The sequence below is a fragment of the Rhinoraja longicauda genome, chromosome 25 (assembly GCF_053455715.1).
Source record: "Rhinoraja longicauda isolate Sanriku21f chromosome 25, sRhiLon1.1, whole genome shotgun sequence".
Taxonomy (NCBI): Eukaryota; Metazoa; Chordata; class Chondrichthyes; order Rajiformes; family Arhynchobatidae; genus Rhinoraja; species Rhinoraja longicauda.
The window spans coordinates 11,392,832-11,415,988 of NC_135977.1; the positions used below are offsets into that span (position 1 = coordinate 11,392,832).

General features: G+C 43.9%; 1 protein-coding gene across 1 annotated transcript; it reads left to right on the forward strand.

Moving 5' to 3' along the window:
- The first annotated feature begins 1,552 nt into the window (after window positions 1–1,552).
- LOC144606067 (uncharacterized) lies at window positions 1,553–21,149 on the forward strand. The gene is made up of 7 exons (XM_078421857.1): window positions 1,553–1,635; window positions 1,733–2,074; window positions 4,659–4,976; window positions 16,906–17,095; window positions 17,485–17,579; window positions 17,680–18,021; window positions 20,623–21,149. The coding sequence occupies exons 1-7, from the start codon at window positions 1,590–1,592 to the stop codon at window positions 20,943–20,945; spliced, it is 1,656 nt and encodes a 551-aa protein (XP_078277983.1). The 5' UTR covers window positions 1,553–1,589; the 3' UTR covers window positions 20,946–21,149.
- The last annotated feature ends 2,008 nt before the right edge of the window (window positions 21,150–23,157 follow it).

Below are 23,157 nucleotides of genomic sequence, written 5' to 3' on the forward strand. Positions count from 1 at the left end.
ATCCTTGGGGTACTCCACTAGACACTGGCCTCCAACCTGACATACAATTGTCAACCATTACCCTCTGGTATCTCCCATTCAGCCATTGTTGAATCCATCTTGCAACCTCACTATTAATACCCAACGATTTAACCTTCTTAATCAACCTTCCATTTGGAACCTTGTCAAATGCCTTACTGAAGTCCATATAGACAACATCCACAGCCATTTATTTCTGGATGAAAATGAATACCAAGGAACGTCCATGGTAGTTTTGAAATAAAACTCAAAGCAATGAATTCAGCGCTGCAATGGTATAAATTAAGACTCTAGAATGGAATACAATAGATCTTAAGAACCTGTCAGCCCGTGGTTCGATCAACTTCCTAATGATTGCAACTATTGTGAGTTTGTTCCTTGCTTCCACTACCTTGTCTGCAGCCGTTTCTGGGACGTTAAGTCTATGTTCTGAAGAGCAGCCCGATGAAAAATTACCATTTAAATTATCTGCCATCTCCATATTCCCCTTTAATTATACCCCAGACCCCCTACTTCAGACCAATATTTACTCTGTAGGTTGTAATAACAATTGCAGAAATCTTATTATCATGCATTTACACTTATAGCGGACGTCCAACAATACTTTGATATTTTTGTACTCATTGAACATCATATTGTTTTACAATTCGCTGTTCAATTTTTTTAAATTTCCATTCAACTTTGCTACTAGAAAATGTTTTTGCTCTTTTATTTTAACGCTGTCTTTAACATGTTTAGATAATCGTGGATGTGTGTCGTCCACTTAGATTTTATTTCTGTGTGTAGTTTCTGTCTTTTGAGTGATCACATTGAAAGCCTCCGTCTACATCTGGAATTTCCGATATTTTAATTAAATTTGTCAGTGGGCTCCAGCTGGCTCTGTTCCATGGCATGCATTTACCATTACTCCCTCACACTTCTACTTCAATTAATTATGTATTGTTGTTCCCCTGCCCTAGAATTCGACCGTCTGAAGCGTCGACAACTTCTCGTTCTCTCGCACTGCGATGAAAACATATTAACAGACTCTCCTGTGCCGTTTAACTTGACCATCAAAGTGGGCACGTTAAATTCAATGAATGAGTTCGTGGTGGAATTGTGCCTTGCGATATTACACGACTGCGATTTATTTGTAGGCAAAGGGCAAATGTATTATTTTATAATTATTTGGGAGCTTAAGGGGGTTAGTGCAAAGTCTTCACAGTCCCATCATTCAATACAGCGGACCCCTTTTACTCAGTAAATAAGAGCCTGCTCTCACACAACAGTTCCCGTCTTTGAATCTTAGAGCTTCCCTCCCTCTCCCTCCCCCCGCCACCGTTGAGTTCGCCGTTGTTTGCTATTCTCCTCCCACTTAAAACAATATGAATATTTATTTCCCCCAATGGGCCGGATCTGCAGAAATATCATTTTACACCGAGCCAATTCAGTGATTCGATGACACGTGGATAAAGATTTGCATGAATAATTAATAATTGGTGACGTTGGGATGCTGAAGACTTTAAAAGACAAACTTCGAAAGGGCTCAAAACCGCGCCTGTGCAGCAAAACATTCCTTTATCACCTTCGACATGGCAGAATGGGTTTGGGTTCTTGCCTTGGTGACCTGTTTCCACTGTGAGCAGAGCGCAGAATGATCAATATTGTGTCGTTTTACATTCTGCTGTTTTTGTTCTAATGGTTCTGTATATTTATCTGTTTTTTTCCCTATCAGCTATAAACGCGGAGACTACCTTGACTCAGGACCCGTCTATATCAACCTCGCCGGGAACAACGGTCAAAATCACCTGTACCCTGTCAGGGGGCAGCATCAGTAGCTGGTACACGAGCTGGTACTGGCAGAAGCCGGGCAGCGCCCCTGTCTTCGTGTGGTATGAAGGCTCCACCAGAGGCACCGGGATTCCGGAACGATTCACGGGTTCCGTGGACTCATCCAGCAACCAAATGCATTTAACCATCACCAACGTGCAAACGGAGGACGCTGCCGATTATTACTGTGGTGTGTGGGACCGCAGTAAATTCACCTTTGGGAGAGGAACCAAACTGAATCTACGCAGTAAGTAAAGTATTCACGGTGTGAAACACAAATTTTTGAACTATGGTTTTGCTTTCCATCATAAATCCTCAGTAGCAAGATCCTATTAGACCTAAGTAGACAACGGGTCCGGCAGCATCTCCGGTAGATATCTGGATAGGCAATGTTTCGTGTCGGAACCTTTGCGAGACTTTCCCGAACGGAAATATCATCTATCTATGTCCTCCAGAGATGCTGTCTGATCCGCTGGATTACTTCAGCACTTTGTGTTGTACTCAAGATGCCAACATTCGCGGTTCCTTGTTTCTCCTACGTCAACTTGTTTAAAAAAATAATCCTTTACCTCCATCCTTACAACACTCCGAGAAACCTGCGCTCACCTAACCGCGGCTTCTTGATCATCGTCGAATCTAACGCCTTCACATACTGACAGCTGTGATTCAAATGCGAAGTTGTGAAATTCTGGAATGATCTCCTGAAGATCTATTTTCCCCCTTTCTTCCCTGATGTTCATGAAACCTGCTCCTTTAACCGAAATGCTGTTTCTCTGATTTGATGTTTCATCAAGTGGTGGGTTTCATTCGAGACTGATGCTATTACACACGTTGCTTCAATATAAGCGTAATGCAAATGAAAACTGTTGCCGTTACTTGAAGAAATGCTCGGGTAATTATGAGATTTTATTAGCTTACGGTATATTTTGGGACGTAGAATTATTGGAAGCATCCAAAGGAAAGTTAATAAACATTTGGCAAGGGATGTTGGTGAATTAAATGGGATATTTTTGAAATTGCAAATACCCATGAGGGCAAATGGCCCGAAGTTGATTTCTGGGCTATGCTGCTTGTTTTAATGATACCATGAGGGTGAAGTGGCGTTTGGATAGGTGTACAACAGCGCTAAAACTAATTGTCAGGGAAAAGGTATAAAACAAATATTGAAACGCTTCGCACGGCACCATTTCAATTCCCTTTACGCGAAAGTGTGGGGGGTTGTTGCAAGTCTGATTCAGCTCCGAAATTAGAAACAAGGGCCGAACCGAATTCGGGTTCATTTCTGGTTCAGCTAGCCATTGCCACCTTAGCTGATCACATTTGTATGGATATGCCGTCAGACTCTTTGTACCCACCTTGTAGAACCTGCAAGGGATTTTGATGCTGATTCTCCGATTGTCATCGAGAGTATGATGTAGCAGAAAACGCAGACTGTCTATTGTGCTTTTTAACATGATCCCTCTGATTGTCGATTTTTTTTACGGGCAGGCAGTTGGTAGACCGATGTGACGATTGGTGGTTGTCAAAGAGCTTAACAGAAGTGCACGACATCATTTTGCGGTTTTCGTATAAATGAGTTCAGAAATAGGCACACAGTTAGACGAGGTTATTGTTGAATTGCTCAGAATCGAAAGATTTGAAGGAAATATTACAGCGTCTTTGAATTTAGCGTTAGCTTGAATTTTTCTTTAAAGTTCGGATATGTTGGTTGTTGAACCCAGAGCTGTCTGGATATGTATAGGAAAGAATTTGAATCTGACCAGAACATTTCTTTAGTTTTACCTTTCATTTTTCTAACTGCCACCATCCTTGCATCATGACCTTTCTACCAGGGGTTCCCAAACTTTTTTGTCCCATTTACCCCTGGCAACTTTTCGAAAGTAAATTTACACCCACCCTGTTTTGTTCAGTAATTTCAGTTCACATTGCTACCATAATAAAACAACCGACAAAGGGGAAATTTAAAAATACTGTTTTTAACATTATTATTTTAAGTACAAGTAACAATAATGGTAGGCGAAATTTACCCCCTGGGGTAAATTGGGAACCCTTGTTTCTATACGACGTGGAAGATTCACTAATAACACTCTAAAGACTATTCCGGGAAAGAATTGGGATTACAATTTAAACAGGCATTAATTTGGAAATGCTGCTCATTCTGCCAGGATGAGATATAATTACTTTTTTTCTGTCCGTTTCCATGATCTGAAGAAAAAGCATAGGCTACATGTTTTACCAAACCTCGGATATTCGCACCACAGTAAAAAAAAAAATACCTTAGCATGATTTTGCTGTATAATATGAGGTAATATAAATCAAAGATAATTGTAAAGCCAGTGAAGAAGGATGCATACGGCCACAGCGCCACGGAGAACAGGCCTCCAGTCCACCTATTTCATGCCGACCGAGGTGATCTACTTGAGCTATTTCCATTTGCTTGTGCCAGGCCCATATCTCTTTAAACCTTTATTATCCATGTCTTAATTCAAATGGTTTTTTTTATTGGTGTTATTGTACCTGCCTCATCAACTTCGACGGGGAACTCTTTCCACGGAGTCAACACATTATGTTTTACAAATGTTGCCGTGAACCTAAGCCGTCTAATGTGGGGAAAAGACTCCGTGCGCTAACCCTATGTATTCCCCTCGCGATTATGTGCACGCCAAGGACTAACGTCCTAGCATATCCAATCTATGCCTATACTTCAGCCGTTCGAAACCTGGCACCGTCGTCGTAAATTTTGTCTGCCATCTGTCCAGCTGAATCGATTCAGACTTTTAACGACAACCGATAAATAATTCACTTGTATTTATTTCATTTCTTATTTTCAGGTCCGCGGCCCCCCACCGTTTCCATTCTGGCGCCTTCAATGGGTGAAGTCACGGCAAAAAGTACCGCCACCCTGGTGTGTTTGGTGAACGGGTTCAATCCGGGCGCGGTGGACATTGAGTGGACCGTGGACGGCAGTGCGAGAAGTGATGGCGCTGCCACTAGCCGGGTCCAGCAGGAGACGGACAACACGTTCAGTGCGAGCAGTTACCTGACTCTGCCAGCCACAGTCTGGAACTCACACGAGCTTTACTCCTGTGTGGTTAAACACGAAACCCAGGCAACCCCGATTAAGGCCAACATCGCCAGATCCAGTTGCCTCTAATTCAAAGGATTAAATTACCGATTTGCTACATTTCTTTTGTAAACTAATCCAATATTCAGATATTGAATGTTCGCTTTAACATGGTATTTGTTCAAACGCAGCACATGTGCACTTTGTTGCCTTGAATGCGCTGTCCGTAGCTTACGGTGAACTGAAAAACAATAATGTAACATTTAATGCAATATAATAAAACCGTTTATTCTATTTACGATGCATCGTTGTAATTTTTCGGTGCAAATGTCCTTGCCTTCAATAGAATAAAAACAATAATGTCCGAAGGGCGCGGCAATAAACTGGTATTTTGTGAAATTTCATCATATTGCACAGAAACTGCGTTTTCATGATTGATGATCCATCCATGTGTTAGGAAACCCGAAGGACTGCTTGCAAGTACCTCCCGATTGAAGAAATTAGGTGCGAATCCATGTCTCAATAGACAATAGACAATAGGTGCAGGAGTAGGCCATTCGGCCCTTCGAGCCAGCACCGCCATTCAATGTGATCATGGCTGATCATTCACAATCAGTACCCCGTTCCTGCCTTCTCCCCATATCCCTTGACTCTACTATCTTTAAGAGCTCTATCTAGCTCTCTCTTGAAAACATCCAGAGAATTGGCATCCACTGCCTTCTGAGAAAGAGAATTCCTATTTTGGATATCCCAGAAATACGGCAGTCCAGTTTTGGCACTACGCTAATATGCTTAAAGTACCCAAATGTCTGAAATCGATCCGCACTAAATATCACAATATATATTAGTGTTTATATCATGAAAAACGCGATGAAATGTGTGGGTTGACGAATTAATTAACCGCGGCATTACCGTGGTCTTAATCACAACCACACACAATCACAATCACAATAAAACTTTATTAGCCAAGTATGTTTTGCAATATACGAGGAACATAATTTGCCATACAGTCATAACAATAAAAAGCAACAGGACACGCAAAATGCATTTTAACATGAACATCCACCATAGTGACTCCTCCACATTCCCCACTGTGATAGAAGGTGAAAAAGAAGTTGAATCTCTCCCTTCTTTGTCCTCCAGCGGTCGGGGGTTCTAACCTTCCGTTGAAGGGAAGATCTTAATCAGCTCAACATTAATCAACAGAAGTGGTCATATATTTAAACAGTATGACGAGAGGAATAATGTTCAGGCTCGTAGGGGGGAGCGGTACACACATCTTGAAGGCGGGCTTCGCACCAACAATTAACCGAAGTAAAAGTAGTTACTTTGTGATTCCCAGAAATGGGATAAACATCTTTCGGGATATCGCAACTGTTTGGATGTTCTTCTCTGGGAATTAAAAAAAAGTTTAACAGAGGGAATAAATTATGAAAAGTGGTGTACAGTGGCTGGGAAAATCTGCTTCCGATGTGGGTAGGTCCTATCTAAAGAGACTCTCCAGTACGATGTCAATTTCCAGTAGTAAAATAATGTGTAAATATAAAATATATAACCTATTTGACAATATGGTTGGTATCAGGTTGGAGACGTGCTGCTTCTTTCACCCCATCCCTTCCTCCAGTGTTATCCTTCACTCCCTTGTCCCCTTATTTTGTGGCTGATTTCACTTCTTGTTCCCTTTATACCCCTAGCCATTGCCAATTAACCCCCTACCCCCATCTGCTAATCAATCCCCTCTCACATGTATCCACCTATCACTTGGCAGGCTGTATCGCCACACCTCATATCTCTTTTCCAGCTTTCTCCCCTCTGTTCCAATTAGTCTGCAGATGGGCCTCGACCTGAATCGATGCCTATCTATTCCCTAATCAGATGTAGCCTGACCCGGCAAGTCATGTAGAGTCCAATGGCGGAGTCTTGTTTTGCTCGATTTGTCCGGTATTATGCCCACCTCCATGATCCAATTTACCTCTCCAATCAACTTCTTGTCAGACATAACATAATCTCGGAGGCCCTATTAACTAAATGGAGAGCCTAGATTAGAAACTGGTAGTAGAAAGAAAAGTAATGTTTTTCCTTAAAAATATATACATTTTTCGTTTTCTTGAATCAGCATTTTCAAAGATATAATTAATTTTTTTAATGTAGATTTTAAAGAAACAAATCTCGTATTTTATAGTTTTACAGCCCCTGGTAAAATTGAAGTAATTAGGTGGGAAAGCCTCAAAGTTAGTGACAGAAGGAGAAACTCCGTCCTTAGCAGTCCCCTCTCCTTTTAATTCCATCAGTTTGTTCCAGGGACAGGGCTTGATTGTGGGGTAGCATGAAGCCGACAACTCCTGGGGTCTTTTTGGTTACCTTCCGCATCCGAAGCAGGTAAATGTGGACGGACGGTGGGCCGCATCTGCAACAATTCGCATGATATTGGATTACAATTGGATACCCAACATTCTCACAATTGCACTTGTGAAGCTCTCCACGCATATTTATCAGTTAATGCAATAGTCGTTACAAAGCCATAAATGGCCGATATTGTCACCATGGCCACGGTACATTAAGGCTGGAGCGCCGAAACGTTTCCAAAGCAAGGGAGAGGGGCACATTGGCCCAGCGGTGGAGTTGCTGCCTTACAGCGCCGGGGACCGGGTTCAGTCCCGACGACGGGTGCTGTCTGTATGAAACTTGTCCATTCTCCCCGTAGCCGCGTGGGATTTCTCAGGGTGCTCCGGTTTCCTCCCACGTTCCAAAGACTTACAGGGTTCTTTTAGGTTAATTGTCTTCTGTAAATTGTCCATATTGGATAGATATACTGTGTGGGCTGGTGTTGACCCGATGGGCCGAAGGGCCTGTTTCCACGCTGTATCTCTAAACTGAACTAAACATTTCCGTCCACGAACTTGCTGGATTGGAATGCTCGTCCGTTTCTTCACTTTCTATTTCAACTGCCAAATTAAAACAAAGTGGCTTATTTGCCCCAACACCAACGCCCCCCCCCCCCCCCCCCACCCCTCCGTCCATCAACCCCTGATCTACTCTTGGTTCCTCCAATTCACATCATACTAATTCATGGGCGGGCACGGTGGCGCAGCGGTAGAGTTGCTGCGTTACAGCGCCTATAGCGCCAAAGACCCGCGTTCGATCCCGGCTACAGGCGCTTTTCTGTACGGAATTTGTACGTTCTCCCCGTGAACCGCGTGGTGTTTCTTCGGTTTCCTCCCACACTCCAAAGGCGTGGGATAGTGTTAATGTGCGGGTTTCGCTAGTCGATGCGGACCCGGAAGGGCCTGTTTCCGCGCTGTATCTCTCAACTAAACTAATGCCTTTGAATTAGAATTTGAATTGAATTGAATTTGAATTAGAACTGTCGCTCTACAGTTCTACCTCATCATACCCTTCTCCCAACCCATTCAATGCCAGAGCTTGTACTAGATTTTATTAAACATACCAAATCTGTCAGAGCAGTAATTTCACAAACATTTGCATGAAAAGAGAAAACCCTTTTATTTATTCCCCATTTGAAACGTAATTCCACGATTAAAGATGGATATAGCCTAAACGTGACGCAGGTCGGTCGTGTTTCACTCGCAGGTCGGTCGTGTTTCAACCTTATGAGTTCCCGGGGCCTCATCTTTCACCCCACTAGCCCCCGCATCCAACATACCATTCTCTGACATTTTCCTCACCTCCACAAAGCACATCTTCCAATCTCCAACCTTTCCGCCTGCCGCAGAGACCATTCTGTCCGCATCTCCTCGGTTCACTCATCGTTTCCCACTGAAGCCACCCCCCCACCCAACTACCTTACCCTGCAACCGCGTGAGATTTAACATCTGTCCTTATTCCTCCACCCTCAGTTCCACCCAGGGACCTCAGGAGTGAGATTCACTTGACTTGGCTTGACATCCACCTCCTCTGGACCTGGTGTTCCCGATGTGGGCTACCGAACATCGGTTGGACGACGCGTAGACTCGGCGACCGCTTAACTGAATACTTGTCAAGGCCTACTAGATCTCCCGGTTCCTAGCCCCTTCAACCTCCCCCCCTCCCCCCCTTCCCATTCCTATACTGACCTTTCTGCCCAGAAACGCACCCCCCAGCCCCGTCCCTCTTTCCTACCCTCTCCACTAAAAGTCGGTTAACTAGTTTCACAGTTCGCAACTTTGTATCCTTCATGGCTCATATCTGGCTCATACCTGTCTCTAACCAACAGGCAACATATCAGGGAACCTCCTCACCTGAGGTCACCTGTAGCTGGCCAATGGACTTCGTTTTTACCCCCCTCGCCCCCACTGAGGCTTCTCCAGCTGGGTCTCCTCCACCACGACCTCATCCACCTGGGTCCCCTCAGTCTCCATCTGCCTGGTGGGTAAGTGTGGGGTTCGAACTGTGCCCTTGGTCTGCTCCTTCCTTCTCCTGGGTGCCAACTTAGAACAATTCTAAGTTTTTAGAGAGGAGTTGAAAAGGAAGATCTGAACAGGTCAGTCGCCAAACAAAGAATGACGAGTCCTCTTCAAAGTCCAGTTACCACAGGGGTCAAGCATGGAGGCGCCAGTGACGTGGTAGTTGTCCGGCCGGACCTTGCTGTCGGTTTGTTCAGGTGTCCGCCCCCCTTTGACAGCATCGCGGTCTCCGCCCCCATTCCACACCAGGCTGTTGCAGCTGCACTTCTGTGGACGGGTTTTGACCACAGGTGTCAGGCACAGAGGCGCCAGTGACGTGGTAATGGTCTGGCCGGACCTTGCTGTCCTTATGGTCAGGTGTCCATACCCCCTTTAACAGCATCGCAGTAACTCCGTTTGTCTTTGTGTTAGTAGTGTTTGTCTTTGTGTTAGTAGTGTTTGACTTTGTGTAAGCGTTTGCCTTTACACGTAGTGAAAATGCTTGTGTATGTGTTTGCTTCATTGATCAAAATAAAAGAATAAACAGAGTTCTCATCGTGCAATGCCTGTGTCAGCGTTTTATTTCATTGGTCAAAATGAATGAGCCTAGAATCTTTGAATGAGGTGCCATGATAAAGTACTTAGAAACACAATAAATTCAGACTCCAGTATAAGAAAATAACTGCAGATGCTGGTGCAAATCGATTTATTCACAAAATGCTGGAGTAACTCAGCAGGTCAGGCAGCATCTCGGGAGAGAAGGAATGGGTGACGTTTCGGGTCTTGACCCTTCTTCAGACTCCAATTATTTTAAAAATAACCAAAATCAACTTTATTCAAACAAATATTCCAGGATGCTATATGGATGGTATTCCAGGGCGGGCCCTCAGAGCATATGCTGATCAACTGGCAGAGGTGTTCACCAACATCTTCAACCTCTCCTCTTAGTCAGTCTGTGGTTCCCACCTCCTTCAAAAGCATCCATCATCGTTCCTGTTCCAAAGAAACCAGTAACCTCCTGTTTAAATTGCTACCATCCTGTCGCACTGACATCAGTCATCATGAAGTGCTTCGAGCGACTAGTCGAAACTCACATCTGCTCCTCTCTCCCTGACACCTTGGACCCTCTTCAGTTTGCATATAGACCAAACAGGGCCAGGACGATGCCATCGCCATGGCAATACATACTGCGTTCACCCACCTGGACAAAGGCAATAAATATGTGAGAATGCTCTTTATTGACTACAGCTCGGCATTCAACACTATTATTCCCTCAAAACTCATCCCCAAGCTCCTTGATCTTCGACTGGAGACCTCCATCTGCGGATGGCTGTTCGATTTCCTGACGGGCAGGCCCCAGGTGGTGAGAATTGGCAGCCACACCTCTTCCTCACTGATCCTCAACACAGGCACACCACAGGGCTGTGTGCTCAGTCCTCTCCTGTACTCCATGTTCACGCACGACTGTACTGCTAAGCACAGCTCAAACAGCATCCTAAAGTTTGCTGACAACACGAGAATCTTGGGTCTCATCACAGACAACAATGGGACGGCCTACAGAGAGGAGGTAAAGGCACTAAACAGCTGGTGCCAGCTCACCCTCAATGTCAGCAATACTAAAGAGATGATCGTGGACTACAGGAGACAGCGGGGGAGTGGACACCTCCCCATCCACATCGGTGATGCTGAAGTTGAAAGGGTCATCAGCTTTAAGTTCCTCGGTGTGCACATCACTGAGGACCTTTCCTGGACACTGCACACGGACACAATAACAAAGAAGGCCCACCAGCGGCTCTTTTTCCTGAGAAGACTGAGGAAGTTTGGCATGAACGCCAGCATCCTCACAAACGTCTACAGATGCACCATGGAGAGCCTGTTGACGGGCTGCATTACAGTCTGGTACGGGAATTGTTCTGCCCACAGCCACAAATCACTACAGAGAGGGGTGAAGCAACACAGCACATCACTGGCAACTGTCTCCCGGCCATTCAGGACATTTTCTACCGGCGGTGCCTGCGGAAGGCATGCAGCATCATCAAGGACCACAGCCACCCAGCACGCAGGCTGTTCTTGTTACCGTCAGGCAGACAATACAGGAGTATGGCTGCGCATACCACCAGACTTAAGAACAGTTTCTACCACCAGGCCATCAGGCTTCTGAACTCATAAACACATTTCAAATCATATATGTTGATTATTTTTTAATATTGTCTTTTTAACTATTTTTAATATTGTCTTTTTACCTTACTAATGTCATTTTTTAATCTTATTTATCCTTGGAATATTACTGCTGAGGTGACCCGTTTTCTTGTCAAATACATTTCATTGTACCGTTGACCCTGTGCCAACCTACATATGACAAATAACATTTAGTATATATTATATATTATTTCTAACTATATTCCTATGAACGATGGATAACACATGCCAAAATCTTTTTATTAAACCGGAAACTTCAAACGATTACAAAATATGCCTAAATTTTTCACTGGCTGTCCTTATGGTCAGGTGTCCATACCTCCTTTAACAGCATCGCAGTAACTCCGTTTATCTTTGTGTTATGAGGGTCACATAACACAGAAACAACAAGATGCCGCATCTACACTGGACCAATGTTCCCCTATTTGATCCATATCCCAGTAAACCTTTTCATTCCATGTATCTGTCCGTATCCTTTAAATGGTGTAATAGTACCTGCCTTATATACCTCCTCTGACAGCTCATTCCTTACATCCACCGCCCAATGTGTGAAAACGTCCCCACCCCCAGGTTTCTTTCAAATCTATCCCCTATCATCTTAAATCAATGTCCTCGGATTCTTGATTTCCCTCTCTGGGTAAAAGACCCTGTGCATGAACCCTATCTATACCCACATGATTTAAACAAAGGGTGGCAGACGCAGCATAGACATCACTCGAATCAAGCTCCGTAATTCGGATTCTATGTGGGTGCTTGGAGTTTTCAGCCTGATAATAACTGTCCATCTTCTCTGCTTTCCTCTCGTGTCTGGCGGTTTCGCACAAATGTTCTGAAATGTAGCTGATGTAATATGCCTTTGCGCCATTAGATGGAAATGTTATACCATTTACACCTTTTGTTGGATCGTGAGCGACCGCAGGGAAATTTGCATTAGTACTTGAAACCCTGCTGCATGACAAAGAAAAGTCATTGTATTGCGCTGCCAAAACCTGTTTCTTTCAAATAATTGCCCTGGGTTTTCCTGAATGCGGTTTGACGCTGATATTTAATGCTTGTCATCCCCATCGATTGAGTGCACCTTCTGAAAAGAAGACGAGTGCGGTTCCTGATTGCAAAGAAAATAACATTGTCTGATGACGTAATAAATCTGAAATAATAATGGAAAATAATGACTCAGGCAGAATCTATGGAGAAAGCAAGAGGGTTAATGGTTTAGGCTGATGATGTTTCGCCAAAATTGGAAAACTTTAGAATGCATACTTATTTTGAATTGCAGGGAAGGGAAAGTAAATACGTGGAACGGAGAGGGGGCTAGGAGAAATAGACGAGGCTGATGTGTGTCGAAGAAAATAAAGTCAGCAAGAAGCCTTGCGAGGGGTGGCGGACCTGCTGGAGGAGGTTTAAATAGTCATAGAAAGTTACAACGCAGAAGCATGTCTTAATGTCCACCGAATCTGCATTAATCCTCATCCACCTATTTAGACTAATCGTACATTAATCCGTTTTCTGTTCGCCCCAAATTCTCGATTGAGAAACCGGTTTCCAGGCCCCCATTCCCTCATTTTTACCATGGATGTCCAGTTACTCAACATTTCCATCCCCCACAAGGATGGTCTTGAAGCCCTCCGTTGCCTCCTCGACCATAGAACCAGTCAATCCCCATCTACTAACACTCTCCTCCGCCTAGCAGAGCTGGTTCTTACCCTTAACAATTTCTCCTTTGACTCCTCCCACTTCCTCCAAACCAGAGGCGTAGCTATGGGCACTCGCATGGGCCCTAGCTATGCCTGCCTCTTTGTCGGGTAAGTCGAACGATCCCTGTTCCGGACATACACTGGCCCCATCCCTGAAATCTACCTCCTCTACATCGATGACTGCGTTGGTTCTACCTCTTGTACCCATGCAAAACTCACTGACTTCATACACTTCACTTCCAATTTCCATCCTGCTCTTAAATATACTTGGACTATCTCCGACATCTCCCTCCCACTTCTGGACCTCACCATCTCCATCACAGGAGACAGACCAGTGACTGACATCTACTATAAACCCACTGACTCGCACAGCTATCTGGACTACACTTCTGCCCACACTGTCTCCTGCAAAAAGTGCTATCCCCTACTCCCAATTCCTCCGTCTATGCCGCATCTGCGCCCGGGATGCAGTGTTTCACACTAGGGCATCAGAGATGTCCTCATTCTTCAGGAAACGGAGCTTCCCCTCTTCCATTGGAGATAAGGCTCTCACTAGGGCCACTTCGATATCCTGCAGCTCTGCTCTTGCTCCCCCTCCCCCCATTCGTAACAAGGACAGAATCCCCCTCTTTCTCACCTTCCGCCCCATCAGCCAGCGTATCCAACAAATCATCCTCCAACATTTCCGTCACCTACAACGGGACCCCACTACTGGTCACATCATCCCATCCCCTCCCCTTTCTGCGTTCCGCAGAGACCGTTCCCTCCATAACTCCCTGGTCCACTCATCCCTTCCTACTCAAACCACCCCATCCCCGGGCACTTTCCACTGCAATCGCAGAAGATGCAACACCTGTCCCTTTACCTCCCCCCTCAACTCCATCCAAGGACCCAAACAGTCATTACAAGTGAGACAGATGTTCACCTGCACCTCCTCCAATCTCATCTATTGTAACTGCAGCTCTAGGTGTCAACTTCTTTACATCGGCAAAACCAAACGCAGGCTCGGTGATCGTTTCGCTCAACACCTTCGCTCAGTCCGCCTTAACCAACATGATCTCCCGGTGGCTGAGCACTTCAACTCCGCCTCCCACTCCCAGTCTGACCTATCTGTCATGGGCCTCCTTCAGTGAGGCCCACCGGAAATTGGAGAAACAGCACCTCATATTTCGCTTGGGCAGCTTGCATCCCAGCGGTATGAACATTGACTTCTCCAACTTTAGATAGTTTCTCCGTCCCTCTCTTCCCCTCCCAGTTCTCCCTCTATCGTCCTGTCTCCACCTATATCCTTCCTTTGTCCCGCGCCCCTGAGAACAGTCTGAAGAAGGGTCTCGCCCCGAAACGTCACCCATTCCTTCTCTCCTGAGATGCTGCCTGACCTGTTGAGTTACTCCAGCATTTTGTGAAATAAATACCTTCGATTTGTACCAGCATCTGCAGTTATTTTCTTACATTGAAAGCCTCCGTCTACTTCTGGAATTTCCGATATTTTAATTGAATTTGCCAGTGGACATCAGCTGGCTCTGTTCCATGGCAAGCATTTACCATTACTCCCTCCCACTTCTACTTCAATTGATTATGTTTTGTTCTTCCCCTACCCTTGAATTCGACCGTCTGAAGCGTCGACATCTTCTCGTTCTCTCGCACTGCGAAGAAGACATATTAATAGACTCTCCTGTGCCGTTTAACTTGACCATTAAAGTGGGCACGTTAAATTCAATGAATGGGCTAGTGGTGAACGACATTCTGTCACTCTTCCTTAACCATATAATAACCATATAACAACTACAGCACGGAAACAGGCCCGTTCGGCCCTACCAGTCCACGCCGACCACTGTCTCTGACCTAGTCTCATCTACCTGCTCTCAGACCATAACCCTCTAATCCCCTCTTATCCATATACCTATCCAATTTACTCTTAAATAATAAAATCGAGCCTGCCTCCACCACTTCCACCGGAAGCCCATTCCATACAGCCACCACCCTCTGAGTAAAGAAGTTACCCCTCATGTTACCCCTAAACTTTTGTCCCTCAATTCTGAAGCTATGTCCCCTTGTTGGAATCTTCCCCACTCTCAAAGGGAAAAGCCTACCCACGTCAACTCTGTCCGTCCCTCTTAAAATTTTAAAAACCTCTATCAAGTCCCCCCTCAACCTTCTACGCTCCAAAGAATAAAGACCCAACCTGTTCAACCTCTCTCTGTAGCTTAAGTGCTGAAACCCAGGCAACATTCTAGTAAATCTCCTCTGTACCCTCTCCATTTTGTCGACATCCTTCCTATAATTTGGCGACCAGAACTGCACACCATACTCCAGATTCGGCGTCACCAATGCCCTGTACAATTTTAACATTACATCCCAACTTCTATATTCGATGCTCTGATTTATAAAGGCAAGCATACCAAACGCCTTCTTCACCACCCTATCCACATGAGATTCCACCTTCAGGGAACAATGCACAGTTATTCCCAGATCCCTCTGTTCCACTGCATTCCTCAATTCCCTACCATTTACCCTGTACGTCCTATTTTGATTTGTCCTACCAAAATGCAGCACCTCACACTTATCAGCATTAAACTCCATCTGCCATCTTTCAGCCCACCCTTCCAAAAGGCCCAAATCTCTCTGTAGAGTTTGAAACTCTACTTCATTATTAACTACACCACCTATCTTAGTATCATCTGCATATTTACTAATCCAATTTGCCACACCATCATCCAGATCATTAATGTAAATGACAAACAACAGTGGACCCAACACAGATCCTTGGGGTACTCCACTAGACACTGGCCTCCAACCTGACATACAATTGTCAACCATTACCCTCTGGTATCTCCCATTCAGCCATTGTTGAATCCATCTTGCAACCTCACTATTAATACCCAACGATTTAACCTTCTTAATCAACCTTCCATTTGGAACCTTGTCAAATGCCTTACTGAAGTCCATATAGACAACATCCACAGCCATTTATTTCTGGATGAAAATGAATACCAAGGAACGTCCATGGTAGTTTTGAAATAAAACTCAAAGCAATGAATTCAGCGCTGCAATGGTATAAATTAAGACTCTAGAATGGAATACAATAGATCTTAAGAACCTGTCAGCCCGTGGTTCGATCAACTTCCTAATGATTGCAACTATTGTGAGTTTGTTCCTTGCTTCCACTACCTTGTCTGCAGCCGTTTCTGGGACGTTAAGTCTATGTTCTGAAGAGCAGCCCGATGAAAAATTACCATTTAAATTATCTGCCATCTCCATATTCCCCTTTAATTATACCCCAGACCCCCTACTTCAGACCAATATTTACTCTGTAGGTTGTAATAACAATTGCAGAAATCTTATTATCATGCATTTACACTTATAGCGGACGTCCAACAATACTTTGATATTTTCGTACTCATTGAACATCATATTGTTTTACAATTCGCTGTTCAATTTTTTTAAATTTCCATTCAACTTTGCTACTAGAAAATGTTTTTGCTCTTTTATTTTAACGCTGTCTTTAACATGTTTAGATAATCGTGGATGTGTGTCGTCCACTTAGATTTTATTTCTGTGTGTAGTTTCTGTCTTTTGAGTGATCACATTGAAAGCCTCCGTCTACATCTGGAATTGCCGATATTTTAATTAAATTTGTCAGTGGACATCAGCTGGCTCTGTTCCATGGCATGCATTTACCATTACTCCCTCACACTTCTACTTCAATTAATTATGTATTGTTGTTCCCCTGCCCGAGAATTCGACCGTCTGAAGCGTCGACAACTTCTCGTTCTCTCGCACTGCGATGAAAACATATTAACAGACTCTCCTGTGTCGTTTAACTTGACCATCAAAGTGGGCACGTTAAATTCAATGAATGAGTTCGTGGTGGAATTGTGCCTTGCGATATTACACGACTGCGATTTATTTGTAGGCAAAGGGCAAATGTATTATTTTATAATTATTTGGGAGCTTAAGGGGGATATTGCAAAGTCTCTCCAGTCCTATCATCCAATACAGCTGACCCCTTTTACTCAGTAAATAAGAGCCTGCTCTCACACAACAGTTCCCGTCTTTGAATCTTAGAGCTTCCCTCCCTCTCCCTCCCCCCCCCCCCCCCCCCCGCCACCGTTGAGTTCACCGTTGTCTGCTATTCTCCTCCCACTTAAAACAATATGAATATTTCTTTCTCCCAAAGGGCCGGATCTGCAGAAATATCATTTTACACCGAGCCAATAATTCAGTGAATCGATGACACGTGGATAAAGATTTGCATGAATAATTAATCATTGGTGACGCTGGGATGATGAAGACTTTAAAAGACAAACTTCGAAAGGGCTCAAAACCGCGCTTGTGCAGCAAAACATCCATTTATCACCTTCGACATGGCAGAATGGGTTTGGGTTCTTGCCTTGGTGACCTGTTTCCACTGTGAGCAGAGCGCAGAATGATCAATGTTGTGTCGTTTTACATTCTGCTTTTTTTTTCTTCTAATGGTTCTGTATATTTATCTGTTTTTTTCCCCTATCAGCTATAAACGCGGAGACTACCTTGACTCAGGACCCGTCTATATCAACCTCGCCGGGAACAACCGTCAAAATCACCTGTACCGTGTCAGGGGGCAGCATCGGTAGCTGGCACACGAGCTGGTACTGGCAGAAGCCGGGCAGCGCCCCTGTCTTCGTGTGGTATGAAGGCTCCACCAGAGGCACCGGGATTCCAGAACGATTCACGGGTTCCGTGGACACATCCAGCAACCAAATGCATTTAACCATCACCAACGTGCAAACGGAGGACGCTGCCGATTATTACTGTGGTGTGTGGGACGGCAGTAAATTCACCTTTGGGAGAGGAACCAAACTGAATCTACGCAGTAAGTAAAGTATTCACGGTGTGAAACACAAATTTTTGAACTATGGTTTTGCTTTCCATCATAAATCCTCAGTAGCAAGATCCTATTAGACCTAAGTAGACAACGGGTCCGGCAGCATCTCCGGTAGATATCTGGATAGGCAATGTTTCGTGTCGGAACCTTTGCGAGACTTTCCCGAACGGAAATATCATCTATCTATGTCCTCCAGAGATGCTGTCTGATCCGCTGGATTACTTCAGCACTTTGTGTTGTACTCAAGATGCCAACATTCGCGGTTCCTTGTTTCTCCTACGTCAACTTGTTTAAAAAAATAATCCTTTACCTCCATCCTTACAACACTCCGAGAAACCTGCGCTCACCTAACCGCGGTTTCTTGATCATCGTCGAATCTAACGCCTTCACATACTGACAGCTGTGATTCAAATGCGAAGTTGTGAAATTCTGGAATGATCTCCTGAAGATCTATTTTCCCCCTTTCTTCCCTGATGTTCATGAAACCTGCTCCTTTAACCGAAATGCTGATTCTCTGATTTGATGTTTCATCAAGTGGCGGGTTTCATTCGAGACTGATGCTATTACACACGTTGCTTCAATATAAGCGTAATGCAAATGAAAACTGTTGCCGTTACTTGAAGAAATGCTCGGGTAATTATGAGATTTTATTAGCTTACGGTATATTTTGGGACGTAGAATTATTGGAAGCATCCAAAGGAAAGTTAATAAACATTTGGCAAGGGATGTTGGTGAATTAAATGGGATATTTTTGAAATTGCAAATACCCATGAGGGCAAATGGCCCGAAGTTGATTTCTGGGCTATGCTGCTTGTTTTAATGATACCATGAGGGTGAAGTGGCGTTTGGATAGGTGTACAACAGCGCTAAAACTAATTGTCAGGGAAAAGGTATAAAACAAATATTGAAACGCTTCGCACGGCACCATTTCAATTCCCTTTACGCGAAAGTGTGGGGGGTTGTTGCAAGTCTGATTCAGCTCCGAAATTAGAAACAAGGGCCGAACCGAATTCGGGTTCATTTCTGGTTCAGCTAGCCATTGCCACCTTAGCTGATCACATTTGTATGGATATGCCGTCAGACTCTTTGTACCCACCTTGTAGAACCTGCAAGGGATTTTGATGCTGATTCTCCGATTGTCATCGAGAGTATGATGTAGCAGAAAACGCAGACTGTCTATTGTGCTTTTTAACATGATCCCTCTGATTGTCGATTTTTTTTACGGGCAGGCAGTTGGTAGACCGATGTGACGATTGGTGGTTGTCAAAGAGCTTAACAGAAGTGCACGACATCATTTTGCGGTTTTCGTATAAATGAGTTCAGAAATAGGCACACAGTTATACGAGGTTATTGTTGAATTGCTCAGAATCGAAAGATTTGAAGGAAATATTACAGCTTCTTTGAATTCAGCGTTAGCTTGAATTTTTCTTTAAAGTTCGGATATGTTGGTTGTTGAACCCAAAGCTGTCTGGATATGTATCTGAAAGAATTTGAATCTGACTAAAACATTTCTTTAGTTTTACCTTTCATTTTTCTAACCGCCACCACCCTTGCATCATGGTCTTTCTACCAGGGGTTCCCAACCTTTTTTGTCCCATTTACCCCTGGCAACTTTTCGAAAGTAAATTTACCCCCACTCTGTTTTGTTCAGTAATTTAAGTTCACATTTCTACCATAATAAAACAACCGACAAAAGGGAAATTTTAAAATACTGTTTTTAACATTATTATTTTAAGTTCAAGTAACAATAATGGTAGGCGAAATGTACCCCTGGGGTAAATTGGGAACCCTTGTTTCTAGACGACGTGGAAGATTCACTAATAACATTCTAAAGACTATTCCGGGAAAGAATTGGGATTACTATTTATTAATTTGGAAATGCTGCTCATTCTGCCAGGATGAGATGTAATTACATTTTTTTCTGTCCGTTTCCATGATCTGAAGAAAATCATAGGCTACATGTTTTACCAAACCTCGGGTATTCGCACCACAGTAAAAAAAATACCTTAGCATGATTCTGCTGTATAATATGAGGTAATATAAATCAAAGATAATTGTAAAGCCAGTGTAGAAGGATGCATACGGCCACAGAGCCGCGGAGAGCAGGCCTCCAATCCACCTATTTCATGCCGACCGAGGTGCTCTACTTGAGCTAGTCACATTTGCTTGTGCCAGGCCCATATCTCTCTAAACCTTTATTATCCATGTCTTAATTCAAATGGTTTTTTTAATGGTGTTATTGTACCTGCTTCATCAACTTCGCCGGGGAACTCTTTCCACGGAGTCAACACATTATGTTTTACAAATGTTGCCGTGCACCTAAGCCGTCTAGTGTGGGGAAAAGACTCCGTGCCCTAATCTATGTATTCCCCTCGCGATTATGTGCACCGCCATGTGATCACCCTAAGGTCTTCTACACTCCAAGGACTAACGTCCTAGCATATCCAATCTATGCCTATACTTCAGCCGTTCGAAACCTGGCACCGTCGTCGTAAATTTTGTCTGCCATCTGTCCAGCTGAATCGATTCAGACTTTTAACGACAACCGATAAATAATTCACTTGTATTTATTTCATTTCTTATTTTCAGGTCCGCGGCCCCCCACCGTTTCCATTCTGGCGCCTTCAATGGGTGAAGTCACGGCAAAAAGTACCGCCACCCTGGTGTGTTTGGTGAACGGGTTCAATCCGGGCGCGGTGGACATTGAGTGGACCGTGGACGGCAGTGCGAGAAGTGATGGCGCTGCCACTAGCCGGGTCCAGCAGGAGACGGACAACACGTTCAGTGCGAGCAGTTACCTGACTCTGCCAGCCACAGTCTGGAACTCACACGAGCTTTACTCCTGTGTGGTTAAACACGAAACCCAGGCAACCCCCATTAAGGCCAACATCGCCAGATCCAGTTGCCTCTAATTCAAAGGATTAAATTACCGATTTGCTACATTTCTTTTGTAAACGAATCCAATATTCAGATATTGAATGTTCGCTTTAACATGGTATGTGTTCAAACGCAGCACATGTGCACTTTGTTGCCTTGAATGCGCTGTCCGTATCTTACGGTGAACTGAAAAACAATAATGTAACATTTAATGCAATATAATAAAACCGATTATTCTATTTACGATGCATCGTTGTAATTTTTCTGTGCAAATGTCCTTGCCTTCAATAGAATAAAAACAATAATGTCCGAAGGGCGCGGCAATAAACTGGCATTTTGTGAAATTTCATTATATTGCAAAGAAACTGCGTTTTCATGATTGATGATCCATCCATGTGTTAGGAAACCCGAAGGACTGCTTGCAAGTACCTCCCGATTGAAGAAATTAGGTGCGACTCCATGTCTCAATAGACTATAGACAATAGGTGCAGGAGTAGGCCATTCGGCCCTTCGAGCCAGTACCGCCATTCAATGTGATCATGGCTGATCATTCACAATCAGTACCCCGTTCCTGCCTTCTCCCCATATCCCTTGACTCTACTATCTTTAAGATCTCTATCTAGCTCTCTCTTGAAAGCATCCAGAGAATTGGCATCCTCTGCCTTCTGAGAAAGAGAATTCCTATTTTGGATATCCCAGAAATACGGCAGTGTAGTTTTGGCACTACGCTAATATGCTTAAAGTACCCAAATGTCTGAAATCGATCCGCACTAAATATCACAATATATATTAGTGTTTATACCATGAAAAACGCGATGAAATGTGTGGGTTGACGAATTAATTAACCGCGGCATTACCGTGGTCTTAATCACAATCACACACAATCACAATCACAATAAAACTTTATTAGCCAAGTATGTTTTGCAACATACGAGGAACTTCATTTGCCATACAGTCATAACAATAAAAAGCAACAGGACACGCAAAATTCATTTTAACATGAACATCCACCATAGTGACTCCTCCACATTCCCCACTGTGATAGAAGGTTAAAAAAAATTGAATCTCTCCCTCCTTTGTCCTCCAGCGGTCGGGGGCTCGAACCTTCCGTTGACGGGACGATCTTAATCAGCTCAACATTAATCAACAGGAGTGGTCATATATTTAAACAGTATGACGAGAGGAATAAAGTGCAGGCTCGTAGGGGTGAGCGCTAGACACATCTTGAAGGCGGGCTTCGCACCAACAATTAACCGAAGTAAAAGTAGTTACATAGTGATCCCCAGAAATGGGATAAACAGCTTTCGGGATATGGCAAATGTTTGGATGTTCTTCTCTGGGAATAAAAAAAAAGTTTAACAGAGGGAATAAATTATGAAAAGTGGTGTACAGTGGCTGGAAAAATCTGCTTCCGATGTGGGTAGGTCCTATCTAAAGAGACTCTCCAGCACGATGTCTATTTCCAGCAGTAAAATAATGTGTAAATATAAAATATATGACCTATTTGACAATATGGTTGGTATCAGGTTGGAGACGTGCAGTCTTCTTTCACCCCATCCCTTCCTCCAGTGTTATCCTTCATTCCCTTGTCCCCTTACTTTGTGGCTGATTTCGCTTCTTGTTCCCTTTAAACCCCTAACCATTGCCAATTAACCCCCTACCCCCATCTGCTAATCAATCCCCTCTAACATGTATCCACCTATCACTTGGCAAGCTGTATCGCCACACCTATCATCATATCATCATATACATACAGCCGGAAACAGGCCTTTTCGGCCCTCCAAGTCCGTGCCGCCCAGCGATCCCCGCACATTAACACTATCCTACACCCACTAGGGACAATGTTTACATTTACCCAGCCAATTAACCTACATACCTGCTGAACAAGAACTGTAAGTTCTTTTGGTAGTCCAATCCTTGCTCAACAACAACCACCAAGAGGTTCCTCTATTCACTCACATTATGGCCACTGCACTTTACTGTTAGTAAACTGTTCACCAAGATTTCCTATCCAGATGGTAATCCTGCATTCTCCGGTGCTTGTGTGGAGGAGAAATCAGCTTTAATTCTAAGGGATAATAAACCACTAGTCTATTTATGGAAGAACATTGAGCACTTCACCTCATCATGTTTTACTGCAAGTGGAAGTTCTGCTGCAGAATAATCAAGGAAGAAACAGCCAGATAGGCTGCACTTTATTAAGGAATTCAGGTTTAATTTGTCTCGATGATCTGAAGTCAAGTGCAA

Excerpts from the sequence above, each read along its gene's own strand:
- LOC144606067 (XM_078421857.1), top strand. The coding sequence starts at position 1,590 with ATGGCAGAATGGGTTTGGGTTCTTGCCTTGGTGACCTGTTTCCACT. Across the intron at positions 4,977-16,905 it reads CATCGCCAGATCCAGTTGCC|AATTCGACCGTCTGAAGCGT; the intron begins TCTAATTCAAAG and ends CCCCTGCCCGAG. Across the intron at positions 17,580-17,679 it reads CTTGGTGACCTGTTTCCACT|CTATAAACGCGGAGACTACC; the intron begins GTGAGCAGAGCG and ends TTCCCCTATCAG.